This window comes from Uloborus diversus, chromosome 1 (genome assembly GCF_026930045.1).
Source record: "Uloborus diversus isolate 005 chromosome 1, Udiv.v.3.1, whole genome shotgun sequence".
NCBI classification, from domain to species: Eukaryota; Metazoa; Arthropoda; class Arachnida; order Araneae; family Uloboridae; genus Uloborus; species Uloborus diversus.
Window position 1 is genome coordinate 86552320 of NC_072731.1, and position 22721 is coordinate 86575040.

The following is a 22721-nucleotide window of genomic DNA, read 5'->3' on the forward strand; positions in this document are numbered from 1 at the left end:
CTAAAGTTAATTTTAAATCATGTTCTTTCTGTAATTTATGATTTTATTGTGCATTGTAAAAAAAAAGGTGTTACATAAATGTATAAGATTTCATAAACTAATAAATGATAAAATATAATATTATTGTAATTATTTTGTGTGGACATTCATGTATAACAAACATGCTTTTTTCTCGTAGTTTACATATCTATAGGGTTTATTCCAGTTAATGTAAAATCTTTTAAGGCATAGAATAGTAAATCTGCTTCTGGTAAATCACCCCACTCAATCCATTCCCATCCTGAAAAGAAATACAGATTAATGTATCTTAAAAATTAAGTAAAATCTGTTTCTGTTGAATACTTACTTTCTTCATACAGTCAAACCTTGATATCTCCTCACCATCATCCTTTTGGGCTAGAGGTTCTTAACCTTTCAGGCTCTGCACCTCCCTTTGAATGCTGATGTGTTGTGAACGACATTATGAAACAAACGAGTTTGTGAAAAAAACATGAAAATTCATATACATTTGTTTATTATTTTTTATTATTTCTGGTAAATTTGCTTTGAATCGTTATATTGCCTCATTGTATCATTCTTGTGCTCCAGAAAAAAATTGGCACTTGCATCTCTGACTTCGAAAAAAGGTTCAAGTTTTTCTGCACATCGAAATCCATCGACATTGAAGGTGGTTCAGTTTCAAATTCTTAACATTTGTCATGATTTTTTTCACCTGCATTTGCTTGAATTTAAGCTACAATATCCTGCGAAGCATACCTCGGAAGTGATAACATATTGGCGTCAACAAATGTATGTCATTCAAATGCTTCTCTGCTCTACAAATAGTTTTAAAAAACTATTTGTAGAGCAGAGAAGCATTTAAACTACTTTTATGGTTTTTTTTTTTTTAAAGTACCATCAACACTTGTTCTCAGGATGTATATCTCATCCCTAACTTTCGACTGACTTAGGAAAGCTAAAGGAGTTTTTCCAAGAAAGAAGAAATTGAGCTGAAAGTCTATAGAAATTTTATAAATCATAAAAATATTGCTCGCTTTAAGCAGTGTTTGCTTGTTAAAAGCGAGTTATGCTCCCATAGACATAACATTGTACCAATCAAATCTTTCCGATTTCCTTGCTAAATCCGGGTTTTCGTTAAATCAGGCTTCGTTATAAGAGAGTTCAACTGTATAACTTTAAGGAACGTTTTCCTATATTTCCATCGTTTTTCTGAGTACCATTTTGCTACCCATTTAGCAAACTAGTTTGTTAAAAAAATAATAATGCCCCAGGCCGTATACAGGAGGGGGGGGGGCTTATGGATAACCCCCCCCCCTCCAAAAAGTTCAGTTTGACATTGAAATGTTCATTTATATTTAAAAATGTCCAAAAGATATTGTTCCAACCCTCAAATGTCTTTCATACGTATATTAAGTGCATAAAACGGTTTTGGTGAGTCAAGGCTGGTTTTCATAAATGTACTACCTTCCGCAAAGCCTCGGCATGAAAGTTTTGAAATCCTCCCCAAAATTATTTTCTGGTTACGGCCCTGATAATATCTACATATATAGCTACTTTAGATGGACAGTGGTTGCAGAAGTTTATTTGAAGTATATTGCAAAAGTTTGTTTTCAATTAGTGGTAACAACTGTAATAATATTTTTAATGTAAAAACCTGCAAATTTGTCTAAAAGTAAACAAAAAATACATTTATGTTATACCTCCAAAAAGAATGCTAAGAGACATGGTTGAAAGACTTAAGAATTGGAAGAATAAAAAGACATAAACACAAATGGTTGAATTTTGACCACAAGCAATGCCATTTGAAATTATATCATTAAATCGGGACTTAAAAAATGTAATGTAACATCCTGGTGTCATGATAACAAAGGTGGATTGTAGCATTACATAATATCAATACTTAATCTATCATTTTAATGGAACTAATCAGTATCGCAGAAAATAATAAAAATGCTTTTAAAAACTGTTCTTCAAAAATTGCACTTTGCACAAACTCATATAAGGTTAAGCACAGACTCTCCATGTTTGTTGTGACTGCCCTTAGTTGGCGTAAGCAATTGTTCAGATTTCTAGACAAGCAAGTTCAGAAATACGGGTGAAACCAGGGGTGTAGTGAAGTGGGTTTTGGAGTGTTAAACCACTCCCAAACCTTTGGTGTTAAATCACATTGTAAAACCTAGTACAATAGTTTATGTACATGTAAGATTGGTTTAAATGCCCATCCTTTCCCACCACACACACACACACACACAGAGAAGGTAAATTCTGACTGCTCTAAAGGTTGAAATATATATTTTCAATGTAGAAAATATAATTTTAATCAAATTTAATCATGAACAGATAGATTGTTAAAATATTGTGATAAAATTCCCTTCATTATTAAGGTATAGGACATAGTTGTCTTTACTTTGAGATTTTCACTTCTCCCAATTCCTTACTCTCTTATTCATTGGGTAATGTTTACAATTTCATTTGAACAATTGTAAAAATTTGAGAGGGATAGTATGTTTGGATAATCAATGCTCTATTGTACAATTAGTTATTCTGAGAATTTTTTCAATTAAATCTATACCAATATTATAAAGAGAAAGGCCGGATTTTTGTGTATTTATATGTTCAAGGTAATCTCCGGAACCACTGCACCTATTTGAAAAATTCCGTCACTATATGAAAGGTGCTTTCTTACTGAGTAACTTAGGCTATAATTTGAAAAAAAAAATCCGATAAATAGGTATTTTTTTTATTCCAATTTAGGCCCAAATTTCACTTGAATTGCCTATTATTGGCTATTAAAGGGGTGAAAAATTACCTGCACATATTAATATTATATATCGTCGAAAAGGGAAGAATTTTACGCGTTCTAAAGAATTTGTTTCAATGCTCTAACTTAATTACGGCGGGAGTAATTTGCGTTTTTAGCTCAAACTTTTTTAGGCTTAGCTGAAATTTAGGCACTACTTCCTTCATTAAATCTATCAATAAAAAGTGAAGGAATTGTCCCACAGTTTTCTATTTGACACCAATGGAAAAAGCAACATTTTTTACTCCAAATCTCTCTTGACCTATGGTCGAAAAAATTATCTTCTATCCTCGAAGGAAAAAGTTACAAGTGTTTTTAAAACAGTTTCAAAATATGTCATTTTGATTCAAGTTGTCAACCATTTTATTTTCACGTTTCCACGGTTAGGCTTTTTGAATCCATTGTTTATGTCCTTATTTTGCATTTAATTTCTCAAACTTATTTTATTTCATGTTTCCATACTTATGCTTTTAAAATCCATCTTTCGCATTTTAATTTCTTAAAAGCATTTCAATATCTGTCGTCATTGTTTGGAAGGGTAATTTTGCATGGTGTTTTTTTTCTCTTATTTAAGCCTGATTGTTGAATATATGTCCACTTCACACAATTTTTATTCTCAAGGTAGACCGGGCAAAGCCGGGCAACGCAGCTCTTAATATTTAATTATATATTTAATAAATTTTATAATCTAAGATTTGAAAGCTACTGTTAATGTGATTTTATACCTTTTTATTTGTTTGGCGAAACACTTATTATTGCCAAAGAAAAAACATTCGCTTCACTCGCAAAAGGGCTGTGTTCCGGTAGAGTGGTCGCTTGGCACGTTAGGCGTTGAGCAGTTCAGTCTAGGATCATTGTTTTAAGGCAACCGTTAACGTAAGTCATTGTTTTGGCGATTTGATTTCAAAGAAAAAACTTTTGATTTGTTTTTATCCGAGTGAAATGTACAACATTTTTTTTTCTGACCACGATTTTTGAATGTTACACGGGATGTTTTTTTTTCGTTTGACAGATCGATTATGATAGCGTGGTTGCTGGGCAAGTTTTGCGATAAACAATAGAGTTGCGGAATTATTTTTACATATGAAAGGTATTATTTGCTGTTTTTTTTTGTTTTGTTTATTTGGCCAAATATTTTAAATTGCAGTTAAAACTGCTTCACTCGCTAAATAGAGTTTAATAGAGTTTTAAAGTTACTGTAAATCTAATTTAATAATTTGACAAAAAGTTTTAAATTCCAAAGAAATTTAAATAGTTTTTTTTTTTTTTGAAAAGGTGTGTATGCATTTTATAAAAAGAAAAATGATCATTTCATATTAGAGGGAAAGGGGGTGTCAATTTTTTTTTTAAAAATTATTCAACGAACTTCCATTAAATTTTTAGCACGGGCATCGCTGTGCGGATACTGTTATATTGTATAAAAATACTCAAAATAAAAAATTAGATGTTCGTCCACTTTTTAAATTAGTTATTAGAAACAGCTTGAACCTATGTACGATTCTAGCTCCACCAGTTAGCGATAGTTTTGGCAAAAATCTAAGCGTATAAAAGCATTCGTCTTATCTTGATTTCAACCATTCTCAAAGATTTAAATATTAGTTATCCTCTCACAGGGCTTTTGTGTAATGCATCTCCAAAAAAAAAAAAAAGTTAAAAAAGTTTAAATTAATTCCTTCTAAAATGTTGAAGTTGCGACCATTTTATTGTTATTATACCAATAATTTCATATTATAAAGGATCTTAAAAAGCACCAAGAAAGTAATATTTTTGTATTAAGAAATTCATGAACAGAAACCTTTATAATACCAATATTTTATATGTAAGCAATTACTTTCTATATTGAAAATCAGAGCTTTATCTTTCTCATTTAATTCCTGCAAAATGTTTGATTACCTCATTACTTAATTTACCTTATGCTCAATAAAAAGCATTGCAGTTCATAAACTACATTGAATTTTTACTTTTCCTACGGAAGTTTTCTTGCATTGAAAAGACAAAAGTACAAAGTTTACTTCCATGAATCCAGTCATCTCTAATTATACAAATACAAAAGTGACGACCAGCAACAGGCTCTGGGCCCAGCTAGACTGGTCCTAGTCAATTTACAATCCCCAGTGAAGATCAATGGCCCTCTTAAAACTGTCTACTCCTTTGCTCATTACACCTCTTCCGGTAAGCTGTTCCAAGGTTCCACTACCCTGCTAAAATAATAATTTTTCCTAATATCTATGTTAGCCGAGATTGAAATAGCTTAAAACAATGACCCCTTGTCCTGTTTTCAGTGCTAAACTTTAGCCCCGTAACATCTTTCGTTTTAATAAATTTAAACAGCTGAATCATGTCCCCTCGGTCTCTTCTTTGCTCAAGACTGTACATTTTTAGCCTTCTAAGCCTGGAATCATAATCTAAGTGGGAAAGTCCACTTATTAGCCTTGTAGCCCGCCTTTGAACCCTTTCCAATACATTAATGTCTTTCTTAAGATAAGGAGACCAAAACTGAACAGCATACTCCAAATGGGGTCTTACCAAACTTCTATATAAGGGCAGAAGAACTTCTTTAGATTTATTTGAAATAGATCTATTGATAAACCCAAGCATCTTATTGGCTTTGTTGCTAGCAATGCTGCACTGTTGGCTAAACTTTAAATCCTGACTTATTAGGACCCCCAGATCAGTAACTTTGTCTGCCTGACTAATGACTGAACCTTGCAAATAATAACTTGTACACTTATTTCCATGCCCTAAATGTAGCACTTGACATTTCCCAACATTAACAGCCATACCCCATTTATCAGCCCACTCCGTAATATGATCTAGATACTCTTGCAGTTGTTTTGCTTGTTCTTCATTTTCTACAGTCCCCATAACTTTGACATCATCAGCAAAACAATTCATGTTCCCAGAAATATTTTTATGAATATCGTTCATAAAGACAATGAACAAAACAGGCCCTAACACTGATCCTTGAGGAACCCCGCTTAAGACCTCACTCCAACTAGAATAATTTCCCCTTACAACTACTCTTTGTTTCCTTCCGGTCAGCCAATTTTTTACCCAAATGAAAGTTTTCCCTCCTATTCCTATATCAGCTTATTTGCTAAGTAGAGCAACATGCGGTACCTTATCAAAAGCTTTTTGAAATGAACTGTTGTCCATAAATAATGACACGCTTTTCAGAAGGAAGGTGGGTTCCTGAAATTGTGCCTAGGAGGAGGTTTTAGGTAGCAAGAAATGTGACATCACATTTTTAAAAAAGAATATGTTCATGAAAAATAGCGGAACATGCTATGAGGGGAGGGGATAATGCGAAGTGTTACAGTTCCTGATAAAGAGAGGACAAACGTGTTGAAAAATTGTGACATTTATGGAGAGCCCCTAGTAGAACTATTCACTTGGATTCGAAGATTAACTGAGGCAGTGAGAAGCAAAGGGATGTAAGTGGACATTTTCAAGTTTTGGGTAAAACGCATTTAAAGATAACTTCCTTGGTAGGCTTTCATTGATTTTTTTTTTTTCAAAATCATTCTGTACAGCAGCACCTATCAGGGCTACTAGTATTATCTCTTTCCCCAAGACAGATAAGAGGTTCACCTACCATTTGTGCTGGTTATCTTCAAATTTTTAATTTTGACACTTACATCCATTTGCTTTTCACTGCTTCAACTGTGCTTAATTCCAACTTTGTAAAAATTTAAGTGATATAATACTTATTATGCAGATTTTTTACTGAAACTAATACTATTACTCAAAGCAAGTACTTTGTTTAAAATTAATGTACAGTAGAACCTTAATTAACCGAGGTTTCTATTAACCGAGCCGATAATGAAGATTATTTTTTAAAAAAACTTTTAATTTAATATTAAATGCAGAGTTTTCAATTTGAGAATGAGCATATTTTTCAGAAGTTTGTTTCTTTAAATGCATAATTCAATATTTAACTTTTTTGACATTTTAAAAATAATAATAATTTTTTAACACTTACTACAAGTTATTTTCTATTGCAATTTTTTAACTGTAAAACATTACTTTTCACCTAATCAGTTTTATCTTTCAAAAATATTCTACTGTATTTTAATTAAATTCTTTTCAAAAATTTGAGATCCTGAGAGGTTTTTTATACAAAGTTTCTATTAACTGAGATTTCCGACACTCCACGTCCCCAATTAACTTGGATAATCGAGGTTCTACTGCATAATAGGATAAATGCATACTGTGTTGAATTCAAGTATGACTGACCTTCACATTTATCTGGCTCTAAATTCTGTGGTTCAGATGGCCCGCATTGTTCAATGCTGCCTTTCATAAATATTGTAACATAGTGATAATCTATTTCTGGAACTACTGAATTTACAGCACCGCAAAAGCAAATGTTTGTGATGTGCAAGCCGGTCTCTTCCAAAACTTCACGAATAGCAGCATCTTCCCAAGATTCCCTGAAATTAAAGATTGTTTTAATTGCATTTTTCTGTAGTGTACATTAAGTTCAAATGTAATTTAAATCTTCTTTTATTTTATGACAATTACTACAGCACTTCAGACATTAGTAATAAAGTCTTAAAATTTGATGCATATTTTCTGGAGAAAAAAAAATCCCCATGAGATAAAGCATAAAACCACTAAATTTGTTTGCAAACTGGCATTTTTCTACATTTTTAGTAGAACTGCACCTACACTGCTAGCAAATGCTGTGATATTTTAGTTTAAGACTTGGTTAAATATAAAACTTCTTGTCATATGATAATTTTTATATTTTAGTGGTGATAAATTTTGAAATTATAAGTAAAACAATTGTTTATTACAAAGTTTGACAAAAATTGTAAAATCTTAGAAACCAGGAAAAGGGTCACACAATACAAAAATGCTTTGTAAAGTTTATCATTTTTAGAAGATAATGCAATGTGAATAGATTGTTCACTCATCATTTTAGGATGAACAACTTTATTATTTCAAGTTTAAAAAAAAATATTAAAGAAAAAAGTTATGAAATTAAAAGCTATAAACTAAAACTGAAGCAGAAAGAAAAATATTGATCTTGAAATATTCGAAACTTCACAGAAATTTTTCATGCTCAGTTTTAATACCTTTTAAAGATGTAGATATACTATACAGCTGTATACAGATAAGCACCATTCAGTTGTCAGGTCAATCAGCAACTTTCTGAGCATAATTGGCGATTAAGAGCAGGAATCTGAGAAACTGTCACGCCAAGCATTATGAGGTGGTTCATGCCATCTTGGATTTCTTTCAAAAAATTATCAACTGTTATTCATCTTATTAGAAGATCAAATACAGAATTTTTCTTTCTAAAGTTGAGTTGTTCAGTTTCTGTGGGCCCCTAAAGGCTGGTGTGCGGTATTAAAAATTAAGCGAATTTTTGAGACCTAGAAATTGCTATTTGTCACAATTCATCCCGAAAACAGTTTACCACCAAATTTTTTTGTGTATAAAATACAGAAGGGTCTGACTTAATATAATAAACATTAAATTTGCCGCAACTAGTTGCCCCAAGGTCAATGAAGGTCACCAAAAAGTTGCCTTTTTGATGTTTTTTAGCATTTTTGAGGTCAAAAAGCAGCTTGCACCTTTCAGTTACCCCGACAAAATTAGTATTGTTTGAAAGGCAAGTATAAGCACTTTTAAAAAATGTAAATTTTTCTGGTAAGTTCAATGTGCTTTCTCTTACATTAGACCAAAATGTGGAAAATGTCAAATTTAACCGATATTCAAACTGTCCTAACCTCTTGCGCGAACAACACATTGGAATAATTTTTTTGCCATTTTTATACTCTATTATGTGTCTTACCATAACAATAAAATCTTTTGAGGCGAAGTGCTTCTAAAAATTTTGAAAAAATTTTAAACTTAGCCTATTTCTGTAGTCTGGGCTTTTTGATGCTACTTGCCTGACTTAATGTGATGCTAATCAGAAAGTTTGCAATATAAAGTGATATTTTAATGCTCTGTGACACATATATCAAATTTTTGATACTTATTTAGTTTTACCTATGGCATTAATAACATTTAAGGGAGACTGGGGACAGTTGATCCCCCTTTTTTTTTGGAGCTTATAACTTTTGTTTGATTGAATGGAGCATATAACGTTACATATTTAGAACAGTCTTTTCCCCGCCAAAATGCTATGCCGGTTTTTAAAATACATAAATTTGAAAAAAATATTTTAAGAAAAGTCAAAACTTGGTAAAAGAATCAAGTCTTCTTAGTTACAAGGTGACTTCATCCCCGTCTGTCATGAGACTTGATCTTAAGGGCAAAAGAGTCCTTATATGTGCTTCAAATACAAATCAAACATTTATTATTGCCACATGGTTATTATTTACTCACCCCCCGCCCCCCTCCAAAAAAAATTTTTTGCTTCAAATTAAAAACTAGAATAAAACGAAAACAATTGACTATAAAATAACAAACAAAATCAACTCTGTAACAGGAAATAATTGCTTAAAGATCTAATAATTTTTGTCCTAAATCTTGATTATGTACAGCGAAAACTAAAAAATAATGAAATTATATTGAACGTACTTTTGAAACGTACAATTAGTGACGAACAAAATTAGTGTTTTAAAGTTGAAAACTATAAAAATATTCCAAAATTGACCCTGACAATTAGCTGAAATTAGAAGTTGGAATGAAAATGAAAAAGAACATTAATTTTAGAATTTCAAGAATTATTTTGTAAAATTAAAGTGCCTAATCTGCAGAAATGAGTTTTCGAGATATTTGAAAAAACATGTTTTGTATTCAATAAGAATAGGGAAAAGTTGGAATTAAGGCGTTTTTTCCGTGCTTTTTTCAGTGGAAACGAAATTTGCAAGCATGCACAATAAGTTGATACACAAAAATGCAATAACAATGTGCAAAAAAGTGAAAAATAAAAAATTTGCAGTTACTGATCTTTAATTGCCGACGGCAGTTATAAGCTTAGTAGATGTAACCAATTCTTAATTTTCGTTCTATACTTAATCAAGATTGATGAAAAAGTATTAGTTTCTTTAGCGATGCTAGTTATTTCTTATTAGAGTCTTGTAAGTTTGTTAAATATGAGTTTTGTTAGCTACTGTTTTTGTTTTGTTTCAGTTTTTTACTTGGCAAGATATATATATATATATATATATATATATATATATATATATATATATATATATATATATATATATATATATATATATATATATATTGAGCAAATAATAACCATGTTGCAATAATAAATGTTTGACTTGCTTTTAAAGCACATATAAGGACTCTTTTGCCCTCAGGATCAAGTCTCATAAGAGACATTAAAATCACCTTTGTGACAAAATTAGTTGTCAATCGAAGTATTTTAAGTTTCTTTTATAGAGGAAGATTATGTAGTCCAGTGTTTGCCAGATTGGGAAAATTTCCCCATTTTGGGGAAATCTGGTGCTCTCTGGGGAAATTTTGGGGAAATGGGTTTTGAGGGGAATTTTTTGGGGAAAAATTTTTTCCTTGGGGAAAACCTGGGGAAAAATACCTCGGGGATAAAAGATTTTTTTTCGTATTTAAATTTGTGTCAAGAAGTAGTGGGAACGTTGTTTGTATCAAACAGCGTTGGGTTAGCTTTGTTCAACTTTATGGATTTCGCATTATGTGGAATATTATGCTATGGAATTCGCATTAATGTTCTGCGTGAGTAACTAGTTGATACGTGAAACAGGTAAAAATAAGTGTGATGAAGAGTGTCCTTGGATAAATATATACACAAATCATACTTTAAATGTACATACAGAAGCAGAGTAGTAAATGCGAGTAAAAAAAAATTTGGTTATTTCTTATCTCTCGGTCAGGCGCTCGTATTTATGACGTGGCAATCGCACGGCTTTGCCCGTAGTAGAAAATTAAAAGGTCTTTTGGTCCCCCTGTTTGGTCCCATATTTGGAGATGGATACGCTGGTGAAAGTGGTGAATCTGTCGATAGACAGATAGCAGTATATGTGCCATTTGCAACAGAAGCATAATGGGATGATGCGGTAAGCATCGTCATGTGTTGTGGAGGTGCATATTAAAAATGGTGGTAACAAATAATGCATGATGAATTTCTCGCCAATTGGCTTGCCCATGTTTACAGTTCCACATTATGATAACTTGGTAATTTACTCGTCTATCTTATCATAATTTTGCTCGGAAAAATGTTCTTAAAATTGGAATAGAAAAAGAACAAAATCAAATTTTCAAAAAATTGCTTAAAGGTGCACACCTCCATGCTACAAACTAATTCTTTGCCAAATTTCATGAAAATCAGCCGAACGGTCTTGGCGCTATTTGCGCGTTAGAGATCCTGACAGATAGAAAGAGATCCGGACAGAGAGATTTTCAGCTTTATTATAAGTAAAGATAAAGAAAGATAAAGAAGACAAAAAAAAAAAAAAAAAAGCGAAAATGTGAAGGAAAAAAAAGTTGGGGAATTTTATAAGAAAATTTGGCTATTTGGGGAAAAAAATTTTTTTCAAGAGACAAAAGTATTAGAGGAAGTCGATTCATTTTATGAAAATATAAGTGGAAAAATAGTTTTTGCATTTGGGGAATTTTGGTAGAAAACATCGCTTTTTGGGGAAAAGTTGGAAGGGAATTGGGGAAATCTGGATTTGACCATCTGGCAACACTGATGTAGTCTTGAACTAAAAAGGAAGGAGTTAAAACCAAAATGAAGGAGTTTGAAGGGCCCTTAAAAACATTTTTTAACTAAAGGAGTTTTGGAGGAGGTTCGAAGGAGCGCATAAACCCTGAAGTCGGGCAAGTAGTATCAAAAAGCAAAAAACCCAGACTACAGAAATAGGCTAAGTATAAATTTTTTCAAAATTTTTTGAAGCATTTCGCCTAATGGATTTTACTGTTATGGTAAGACACATAATAGAGTATAATTATGGCAAAAAAATTATTCCAATATGTTGTTCATGCAAGAGGTTATGACAGTTAAAATATCGGTAAAATAGAACATTTTCCACATTTCGGTCTAATGTATGGGAAAGCACACTGAACTTGCCAGAAAAATTTATACATTTTTTAAAAGTGCTTGTACTTGCCTTTCAAACGACACTAATTTTGTCGGGGTAACTGAAAGGTGCAAGCTGCTTTTAGACCTCAAAAATGCTAAAAAACATCAAAAATGCAACTTTTTGGTGACCTTCATTGACCTTGGGGCAACTAGTTGTGGAAAATTTAACGTTTATTATATTAAGTCAGACCCTTCTGTATTTTATACACAAAAAGAATTTGGAGGGAAACTTTTCAGAAAGAGTTGTGGCACATAGCAATTTCTATGTCTCAAAAATCCGCTTAATTTTTAATACCGCACATCAGCCTTTAGGGGGCCTGCAGAAACGGAACAACTAAACTTTAGAAAGAAAAATTCTGTATTTGATCTTCTAATAAGATGAATAACAGTTGGTAACTTTTTGAAAAAAAAAAATCTAAGATAACATGAATCACAGGCGTGATACTCTCTCAGATTATTGCTCTTAAGTAACTAGCGTTCTATTTTAAATCAAATTTCAAACTTATTTTTTTTACATCAGTTTACACATACGTTGGACGTTGATGATATAAAATACAAGTGTGTGAATGAAAAATTCAAATTTTTACTAGTGGAAATATTACTCTACTTGTAAAATATCATTCATGAAAATATTTCGGGAAACATGAATTGTTTTGCGAGAATTTCTTCATAGTTGCTATTTACAATTGTGGGGTTTGGAAACCTTCCCTCGGAATGCTTCCAAAATCAAAGTTTCAAAAACCCACTTCTAGGATGCCTTTGGTCACATAAAATAAAGGAATAAGGTAAGAGGAACCCCACCCCTTCTTGTCTATTGTCTCTTATTTATTCTAATTATGGTTAAAACTGTTGTGAAAAACCCACCCTCAGTTTTTCTCCTCTAAAACCATTGGACTGCTTTGGCTGGTTTGTACAGCCTAATATTAAATCTATTTGGAAAACAAAGTCAACTGCAACCCCAATAAAAATAACGTTTGACATTTTAGGCTGATGTGGTGAACTTTGCAGTGATACCTCAGGTCAGGGCTTCCCAAACTTTATAGCTATCGGACCCCTTTCGTAGACCAATATATAGAGCAGATCTCCCTTTTAAAAAAGGTCTTGGAGAGCTGTCCTTATAAATGATATCACACTTTTTTTTTTCAACATGCTTGATTTGCCAAGCATAGGCGGATTTATGGAGGGGCGGAGGGGGGCAATGCCCCCCAGTCTTTGGAGGACTTTATACATAATAACAATACACCTTCCAAAGTCTCAAAAGAAAAAATTATGATTTTTTTCTTTTTTGAATAGTTCAGAAGCGAAAATGAAGAAAAATAGCGACTGTCCATTTCTAAATGGTGGGGGGGGGGGGGAGAATCCATACAATGTATTACAAGTAGTAAAGTGGTCACTGGGATGCTAAAATGTAATAAAAACAACTACTTCGAACTGAAAACCATTAGGGCAAGTATATAAGGGTCATTCTCCAGAAAAGGTAACTTTCTAATTCAAATATTTTTCAATTTCAAAGCCTTTTATTTTCTTATTTTTTATTCTTACATGAAAGTGTTACCTACTAGAAGTAACGACAAACAATGGCCTAGCAAGGTTCCAATAATTTTTCTCAGAAATAAAAAAAATTAAAAAATGCTTTGTTCACAGAAAAAAAAAGAAGAAAAAACTTTTAATGTTTAAAAATTGTGCTAATTTAGTATCAAAGTAGTAATTTTGTTAATTGTGCAAACAATGAGCTACTTTAATGATTAGTGGGACTCTAATGTTAAGCTCTCTTAATTAAAGTACAGCTTAATTAGTAGGTTTCCTTTTAATTAAAATGTGTGTTAAAAAATAGTATTTAGTAAATTTGAGAATATACTGGCAATTTAAAATTTTGGTAGAATACCTAAGATTGATGTATTTCCTCTCCATCATTTATTTTCACCTCAGAAATAATGACATTGATAAGGCCTGTCACAGAGGTGAGGAATTTTCCATTATTATTGGCCTAATATGGATACATTTTTCAGAGAAATATTTTTTTTTCTTCCTTGCTACAATCTGTACGTGTAAAGGATATGAAAACATGTTCACTTATTTTTTTACATTAATTTACATCCCTGAAATTCAAGTTCACGGAGGTGAGAAGTCACAGTAACCATACTTAGTTTTTAATTAAAGTATACGTCTTCTTGTTTTTCGACAAAAATCTCACAACTTCTTTATGTCTGAAAGTAAACAAGGGGGCCCCCTTGTATCATGGAAAATAAAATTTGATGTCAAGACTGCCACGTGTTAATGAGGAATGGCATTTTGTGCTTCAGTAACGGAGGTGAGAATTTATTGTGTGACACGACTCCTTATCCTACTAAAACGAACTAAAACACAATATTAAAAATTAAATATACTTAAACAATTGGTATTTAAGTCACTTGTGAAAGGAATAATAAATAAATAAGTATATACTTTTAATTAAACAAGTTATAAAGCAACATAATATTTCTGGAAGCATGAATTGTTTTGCTGACGATGTAAAAGTTATGGGGATTGTCGAAAATGAAGAACAAGTAAAACAGCTGCAAGAGGATTTAGATCATATTACTAAGTGGGCAGATAAATGGGGTATGGCAGTTAATGTAGGGAAATGTCAAGTGCTACACTTAGGTCATGGAAATAAGCGTATGAGATATGGTTTACAGGGTTCAGTCATAAATCAGGCAGAAAATGTTATGGATCTGGGTGTCTTTATAAATCAGGACTTCAAGTTTAGTCAACAGTGCAGTATTGCTAGTAACAAAGCCAACAAAATGCTTGGGTTCATCAATAGATCTATTTCAAACAAATCTAAGAAAGTTCTTCTGCCTTTATATAGGAGTTTAGTAAGACCTCATTTGGAGTACGCTGTTCAGTTTTGGTCGCCTTATCTGAAGAAAGATATTTTTGTATTGGAAAGGGTTCAAAGAAGGGTAACTAAATTAGTAAGGGGACTCTCAGATTTAGATTATGATACCAGACTTAATAGGCTTAACATGTATAGCCTGGAGCAAAGGAGAGTCAGAGGGGACATGATTCAGTTATTTAAATTTATCAAAATGAAAGATGTAAATGGATTAAATTTTTGCGGGAAAAGCAGGACAAGGGGCCATTGTTTTAAGCTATTTAAATCTCAGGCTAACTTGGAAAGCAGAAAAACTACTACTTTAGCAGGGTCGTGGGCACTTGGAATAGCTTACAGGAAGAGGCGGGTAATGAGCAAGGGGGTGGATAGCTTTAAGAGGGCCATTGATCTTCATTGGGGACTAATTAATTGACTAGGACCAGCCTAGCTGGGCCCAGAGCCTGTTGCTGGTCGTCACATTTGTATTTGTATTTGTATAAACAGTCACACAAGGTGTGTAACATGCCACGGAGGTGAGAATTCACATGTGAACCAAAAAAACAAAAAATACTAAAATAAAAATTATTATTAAAAAATTGTTGGCAGGTTTAAATAGATATATTTTTGATGAAATTAAAAAGCATTGTTATTGTTAGATGAATTGTTCCTTAAAATTTTTACTGTGAAAGGCGTGAGACTCAAAAGTTACACTTTTTAAAAAATGACCCATAAGTGAAAATATCGACTGAACGACCTATGTATTCAGCAGCAATACATGAAATAATCAACGACTATTTCAACAAATTAGAATCTCAAAGATTAAAAAAAAGAAAAGAAAGTACTTGAAAAAATACATTTCATTTTAAAGTTCTTGAAAACTTTGAAAAAGTGTGGATACAAACCATAAATTTTATAACAAATGGTAGGGGTTAGAGGGATAGATGCCGAAGTATGTTAAATTTTGTTCCTTGCCTCATTCTGCATCAAAAATGCAAAAATCATGGTTCTCACGTTTCTGTAACATATTAATTGAGATAAATTGTTGTGACTCAAATGTTTCATATCTTGCTGTTTATTTAATCCCAAATGCAATGCATTATTTTAGAAATTCTAATATACTGCTTTCTTTTATCTTGCTTCGAATGCATATTGTTAATCTGTTCAGCACGAGAAAAAAAACACAAGTTTTCTGCACTGCTTGTAATTGAAGAAAAAAGTTGTTGAAATGAAAAATCAATATATATATATATTTTTTTTTTCTTTTAAACTTAAAGTAATTGTATCTTACAAAGTTAGAACAATACTAAAAAACTGTAAAATCTAGTACTAAATTTCAGAGACTGAAAAGGGCAAATGAAGCCTAGAATAGTTTTAATTGTTCTGGAGTCTTTGAAATGGATTAGACGAGTTTTTGAAATTCCTAAGCAAAGAGTGCTTCAAATTTATTTCTTATCAAGTGTATAAATTATGAATTGTTCAAATGAGCAGCATGTTACTCTCTTGTTACCTATTTTCCAAATCTGTACACCGTTTCTTTTAAAGCACTTTTTACTATTGATCATTTTGTATTTAATTCATTGTTGTATTTGCGGGTGGATTGAAGACATGATCAAAAACTAATTGAATTGAACCGACAGCCGATGTAAGCAAATAGCAATGCATAACCTTATATTCTACCTTGCTTTTTCTCTCTGAGGACTGCTGTCACTCATTTGCCAACACGAAAACAATTTTTACTTTGTATTATCGTAATTCGCATAAGATTATTTTGCTATTTTTTTCTGAGATTTTTGTGGTTCCAATTATCCCTTATAAGGCTTGAAAATGCAGGATTTCATATCTATTTTACAAAAATTCCTCCGAAAGGGAAACCCCCTGACCCTTTAAATTGGGGATATTCTATACACTACTTAAAAGGGACACTATTTCCCAGCATATAACAAATGTATAATGCATAATGGGGGGGGGGGGGGTCGGGGCTTTAAAGTATGGCCTTTTTTGACCGACAGAAAAGCTGTTTGAACTACAAAAAAGACTCAAAACCTGAAATAGCTTAGGGTCACATGAAGTCTTACCCAGGGATTCAAGTGAAACACGGCCGATCGCAATGCACCGCTGCGATCGCTATTTCCCCAATTTGAATTCAAGTGTAACATTGCGATTGTCTTCAGTCCCGATTCCCTTGCAAAATTAGCAATTGCTCTCGAGCTCTCACAGTGCAGAAAAACATCAATGGCGTTTGTTTTGAATGCAAAGTTGATTTTAGAATTAATGGAATGTTATTGTTAAAAATTTTCAATTCTAAATTGGCAACTCAATGCAAGACTCGTTTTTTGTTTACCGTAGCCTTCATTTTAAATTGGAAGTATAATTGGTTTTATTTACTTAAAATATGCGATACTTCTTCAATTTAACATTGTTTTCATCCACAAATGTAGTACTTATTTTAATTATGACTTAATACTTGATGGCATAATATTCTGCATAGTCATTATACTACTTTGTCGTTTTGAAGAAATCAACGGAATTCTTTTCCGGCTGAACAACAGTACAAGTTGAATTACGACTGTGAAGAGAAATTATAATTAAATTCTCTTCATTGTTGTAATTTTACTAGTTAGTATCATACTAGTTGAGAAAGAAAAAGAAAAGGGACTGTTGAAAGTGAGTAAAACAGTTTAACGTTCACTATCTTACTAATACAAAATCTCAATTCTAGGCTAGTATTTTTTAATTATTTGCTACAATTGCATTTACTTGCGTGTTATGGTACAATAACAAAATGCATCAAACTTAGCTACATGACCCCCTGGCATAAGTTCCTACTATAACATGCATTGTACTCCCATTAAAAGTTAAACTGTGAAAGTCTGAAATCTGGTAAATGTCGACACTAGTCAGTGCATATCAACATACACATACCAAAGGCATCAGTGATAAACTTAATATTTCTGGTGAATCGCCAGTAAAAGTCGACATTCTTTACTTTTGGTGTTTTGCAGTAACATATATGTACTGCATACACATGATTTTAAAAAAGTAATTGGCAGAAACATTTCGCTGTAAAATAAATGAAAAAAAAAATTAATTTGAATTTTGACACCTTGAATTCAAATTATGTTTTTCGCAATCACGAGTGTGTGTGTGTTTGTGTGGGGGTATGTGTTTGTGTGTAGGGGTTATGTGTATGTGTGTGTAAGCATGTGTGTTTGTGTCTGTGTGCTGGCATAAGTGTGTGGGTAGTTGTGTGTGTGAATGTGTGTGGGGGGGGATGTGTATGTCTGTGTAGGCATATGTGTTTGTGTCTGTGTGCAGGCATGAATGTGTGGGTAACTATGTGTATGTGTTTGAGTATGTGTGTGTATGTGTTTGTGTGTGTATGTGTGCGTGTGTGTGTGTGGTTGTGTATGTATGCGCGTGTGTGTAGGACATGGATGCAACCTGGAGACATCTTTCGCTAGAGGTGCAGCATCGTGAGGAGCCCGTCGACGGTGATGGTGTGGAGGGTGGCGGTGGGAAAAATCAAAGGAACGTCAAAAACAGTCAAATGAGAACAATAAGCAATCGTGATTGCTCAAAAAAAAAAAAAAAAAGGATAATTAATTTGAATTCTGAAATTTTGAATTCAAATTATGTTTTTCGCAATCACGAGTTGCGACAGGACCCTACTCATTGGGGGCTATTGTTTCTAGAAACAGCCCCTGTTCCCCCAAGCCTACCCCTCCTCCTGGGCATTTACAGATGTATAGTTGTGTGTGTGCAGGTATGTGTAGGCATACGTGCATGTGTAGGCTTGTATGTGTGCGTAAACCTGTGTGTATGAGTGTAGAAGTGTGTGTGTGTAAAGGCTTGTGTGTATGAGCGTGTGTGTGTGTAGGACATGGACGCCCCCGACCTGGAGAAACGGATTCTAGGGGGCAGTGCTCGGAGCCGCACCTGCACAGGCCGGTGGGCGATGGTGCTGGTGTCCCTGGTCCAAGCTGAAAAAGGAACCACAACATCAAGGACGGTCAAATGAAAGCAATAAGCAATCGCGATTGCTCAATAACGATCCAAATCCCGTTATTTTCTTTTCCAATGAGGAAAAAAATAATGGCAGTACTTCACAAAGCTGAATACAAAACGTAGTCAGACAAGGGGGGCAAATTTCGAATTCAGTCTTCTAATACTGGTTTGGGAGGGGGTGATAGTGAAAAGCGAGCAGTACCAGATGTTTAATTTTTCTGTTATTTTTATATTTCTGTGGCAAATGTTGAAACTGATGCCCTCACTAGTGATGGGCATTATTGAGACCTTTTGATAATCAAGATCTTTCCAAATCGAGAACTTGAGCGATTGATAATCCAGATCTTTTAAAACCGAGAACTCCAGCTGAGTCAATCAATAACCAAGAATTCATGTTCTAACTTGTACATAACCCAAGCTATTAACAAAAACTCTCATTTTGCTTCATAAGTAAACATATTTTTACTTACTACTTGTGCAAATGTATTCAACGAAGGGAAACAAACATGTTCAAATCAAACAGATATTACAATAGGCAGTTTAAATTCAAAATTCTCTAAGTATTATTCAATTGTCGTTGTGAGAAAATTATTTGAAAATCTTTGATCCTCATTAGATTCATTCTCATCGGATGATTATCAAATCGTAATTTTCCTTTAAACATCATGCATTTTATTCAAAACAAATACAATATGCATGTGGAACATATAAAGCATTTCTTAAACGGAAACATTTTTTATCCAGTTTGCTTTCTTTTCCAACTGTAGAACTGAAAGTTGAAAAAAAATAGCACGGAACATATCCATTACGCGAGCGAACATGAATTCAACATCAAAACAAATATTGCATCAGGATTTTAGCCATCTCAAACCCAGGGAGCTCAAACCTAATTCTCTCATTGGTTAGCATCAGTTAGTCGCTCCAAGTACATGCGATTATCATCGACCAGTAGCTCCTACCCCGACTTCTTATTTGCGATTGTCCAAATTGTTTCACTTGAATTCGACTGCCAACAGCGATTGCGATTGTCTTTTTTTGTGATTGTGTAGTGTTTCACTTGAATCCGGCCCTAAATCTAGCCTTGATTACAACTAATATTGCTCAAAAAAAAAAAAAAAAAAAAAAAAAAAAAATCCTGCCCCCCCCCAGGAACTCAGTCCTAAATCCGCCTATGTTGCCATGTCACTAAATATCATTCTTCACCTTATCTCCTCCTCTCTTTTAGTTACATATCACACTGTTTTTCATAAACATATTGTTTTCAAAAGATGTTATCCTCTTCTTGTTCCCCTCCTTTCTCTTGTCACAAACTCAAACAAAATTCCATACCGCCTCCCCCTCAAAACGTTATATCATTTAAAGACGGCCCCTTGGTAGATAGTTTACAATGCAACAAATTTTGAAGTTTAAAAATCAAAATGATCCGAATTCTGAAAAAGGACGGGGGTAGCACGTTCCTTGAAGACGGCCCTGAGTATATTTCAGAGGCTATGTCAGCCTAGTCATGAATAAGTTCTCGCCTCGGAATCGCAGTCATATAAGTTTTAATGAGGATAGGGGGACAGAAAACCAACAGACAGGGGGCCTCTACCTTGGCTCCTGGTAGCCCTAGAGCTCCTTGAAAAGGACAGGCTGACTTATGCGACATTTTGGTTCCAAGACAAAATTGGATCCAACCTCGTTTCTTGTATTTATAAATACGTTATAATACTTGCTGGTTACTATGTCGTAAAACAGCTGTTAAGTTGAGTAAAATGTCACTTAAGGTGAATCTAGAAAGATAACTTAGTTCACAAATTCAACAAAAATGTATCTGGAAATGTTCACTGTAATAAACCTCATTTTCACACCTTATTTGTTTCTAATTTGTATTAATTACATCGTTTTCATCTACAGAATAAAATAATCAAACATCAAGGAGGCACCACATTTAAAGCCAACCAGTTTTCTGCACAATGAGGCTTTTGTACAAATACTATTTTTTTCTCCCGACAATTTTGGAACCAAAATGGGCCACTAGAGGGCGCCTGTGATGCAGGGAGTGTTATTGCTACTAATTTGATAAGTGTTTTTTTACTATAATTTTTCATTATTACTGTCTAGTTTTAGGTTTTTTTACTTCACTTTATCATGTAATTTAGTTTTATTGTGTTTTGGGGGTTCATTTTTGATGTTATTGTATTCTTGAAGTGTTTTTGCATTTTTTGGAGCTAAGTCTAACATGTGGTGATCTCCTGGTTTTTGATCTTGTGTGCTTTATTGGGTGTAGCAACTCTTTATTTACTGCTGTTTTTAGTATTTATTCTGTGTTTTTTTTTTGCATTTTTATCTTTCTGTTTTGCCTTTTGGAACATATTCACTGAGTAGAAATGGGTGTTATATGCATTATGAAAGAGGTAAAGAGTGGGAAGGGGGACAGGTGGATCTCTTGTGATTTATGTCATATGTTCTGCCTGTATAAGGGGGAAAATGAGTCTGTTTTTGAGGAGGATTTTATTTGCACTAAATGTGCTGAACTCTCGGACTTAAGACTTAAGATGCTAGTTTTGGAAGCCCAGTTAGCATTAGGGTGTAAGCCAGTTGTAGAGGGTATAAATGTTCCAGAGATTCAGGGGGAAGTTTCAAATGAGGAGTTAGATTGGGAAACTAAGGGTGTAATTTTGGGGGACTCTATGGTAAGGGAGGTGGGTAACACAGTTGGGAGAGTAAAGTGTAAGGTGGCTAGGTGTTGTTTACCAGGGGCTCGGGTAAAAGACGTTAATATGGTTGCTGAAAAGAAGGGATTATTGAATAAGGAGGATATGGTTACTTTGTGGGTGGGAACAAATGATGTAGGCCACAGTAAAAATGAGGAGTTTTCTAGGGAATGGGAATCCCTGTTGGATAAAGCAACCAGCTTTTCGACGAATGTCCAAGTGGTTGGTTTGCTTCCCAGGTATGGAGTGCATAGGAGCTGGCTAAATCAACGTTCAAGGTGTATGAACTTGCTACTGAAGTCAATTTGCGAAAAGCGCAGTATCAGGTTCATTGATGTATGGAGTCATTGTAAACGGGATTGGATTGCTAGGGATGGCCTGCATCTGAGCTCTACAGGGGTCAAAATGGTTAGTGGATTAATTTTAAGGGCTTCGGAGTCAAAAAACTAAGTTGGAATGGGGGGCATGGTTCAAGCATCAGGTATCGAGAGAATGAAATTTTTTTAGGTATTGCTAGGAATGGAAATAAAGTGACGAACAAGAGTAGTAATGTTAACAATTGTAATTTAGGAAATTTCAGGGTGTTAAATAAAAGCAACTTAGGCATGCTTAAAGTTTTCTATACCAATGCTCGCAGTATTAGGAACAAGATGGATGAATTGAAAAGCATAGTTATGGATGAGAAGTTGGATGTTATAGGAATTACAGAGACATGGGCTACCGAATCTGATGCAGAGTTATTACATATTGCTGGGTATAATTTGTTCAGACAGGATAGAGTAGGTAAAAGAGGTGGTGGGGTTTTATTTTATGTTAGAGACAATTTTATCTGCAATGAATTGGTCATAAATGATAAGCCTACTGATATTGATATGGTTTGGCTGGAGTTGATGAGCAGTAAGGGCAAAAAGCTACGCTTTGGAAACATTTATAGGCCACCTAATTCAAACCAGGGACAAGATGAACAGATGTACCGTATTATAAGTGACATGTCCAGTAAAGGATCCATTATCATAATGGGGGATTTCAATTTTCCGAGGATTGATTGGAATAATTTTTATCCCGGTAATGGCAAAGAAGAGGAATTTTTAAAAGTAATTGGTGACTGTTTCTTAGATCAAGTTGTAACTCAGGGAACTCGAGAGGAGGCCATTTTGGATCTAGCTTTTGTGACATAGGTAGTTTTGTTCAAGGGTTGAGTGTAGGGGAGCATATTGGAGATAGTGATCATAACAGCATTAGGTTCCGGGTTAAATTTGAAGTGTGCAAAGATGATAATTTTAGGTTTGTGCCCAATTTCAGAAACACCGATTTTGTTGCACTTAGGTAGAGCTT

The 22721-nt window shown here is 33.6% G+C and overlaps 1 protein-coding gene across 1 annotated transcript in view; it reads right to left on the reverse strand.

The window, feature by feature from the left end:
• Window positions 1-36: 36 nt before the first annotated feature.
• LOC129235031 (nucleotide triphosphate diphosphatase NUDT15-like) overlaps window positions 37-22721 on the reverse strand; it is a 33843-nt gene continuing 11158 nt past the window's right edge. Inside the window, exons 2-3 of the mRNA XM_054850110.1 lie at window positions 7037-7233; window positions 37-280 (exon numbers count right to left, since the gene is read on the reverse strand). Of these exons, the coding sequence (XP_054706085.1) occupies window positions 180-280; window positions 7037-7233 (298 nt within the window). The 3' untranslated portion in view covers window positions 37-179. The remainder of the gene's footprint in view (window positions 281-7036; window positions 7234-22721) is intronic.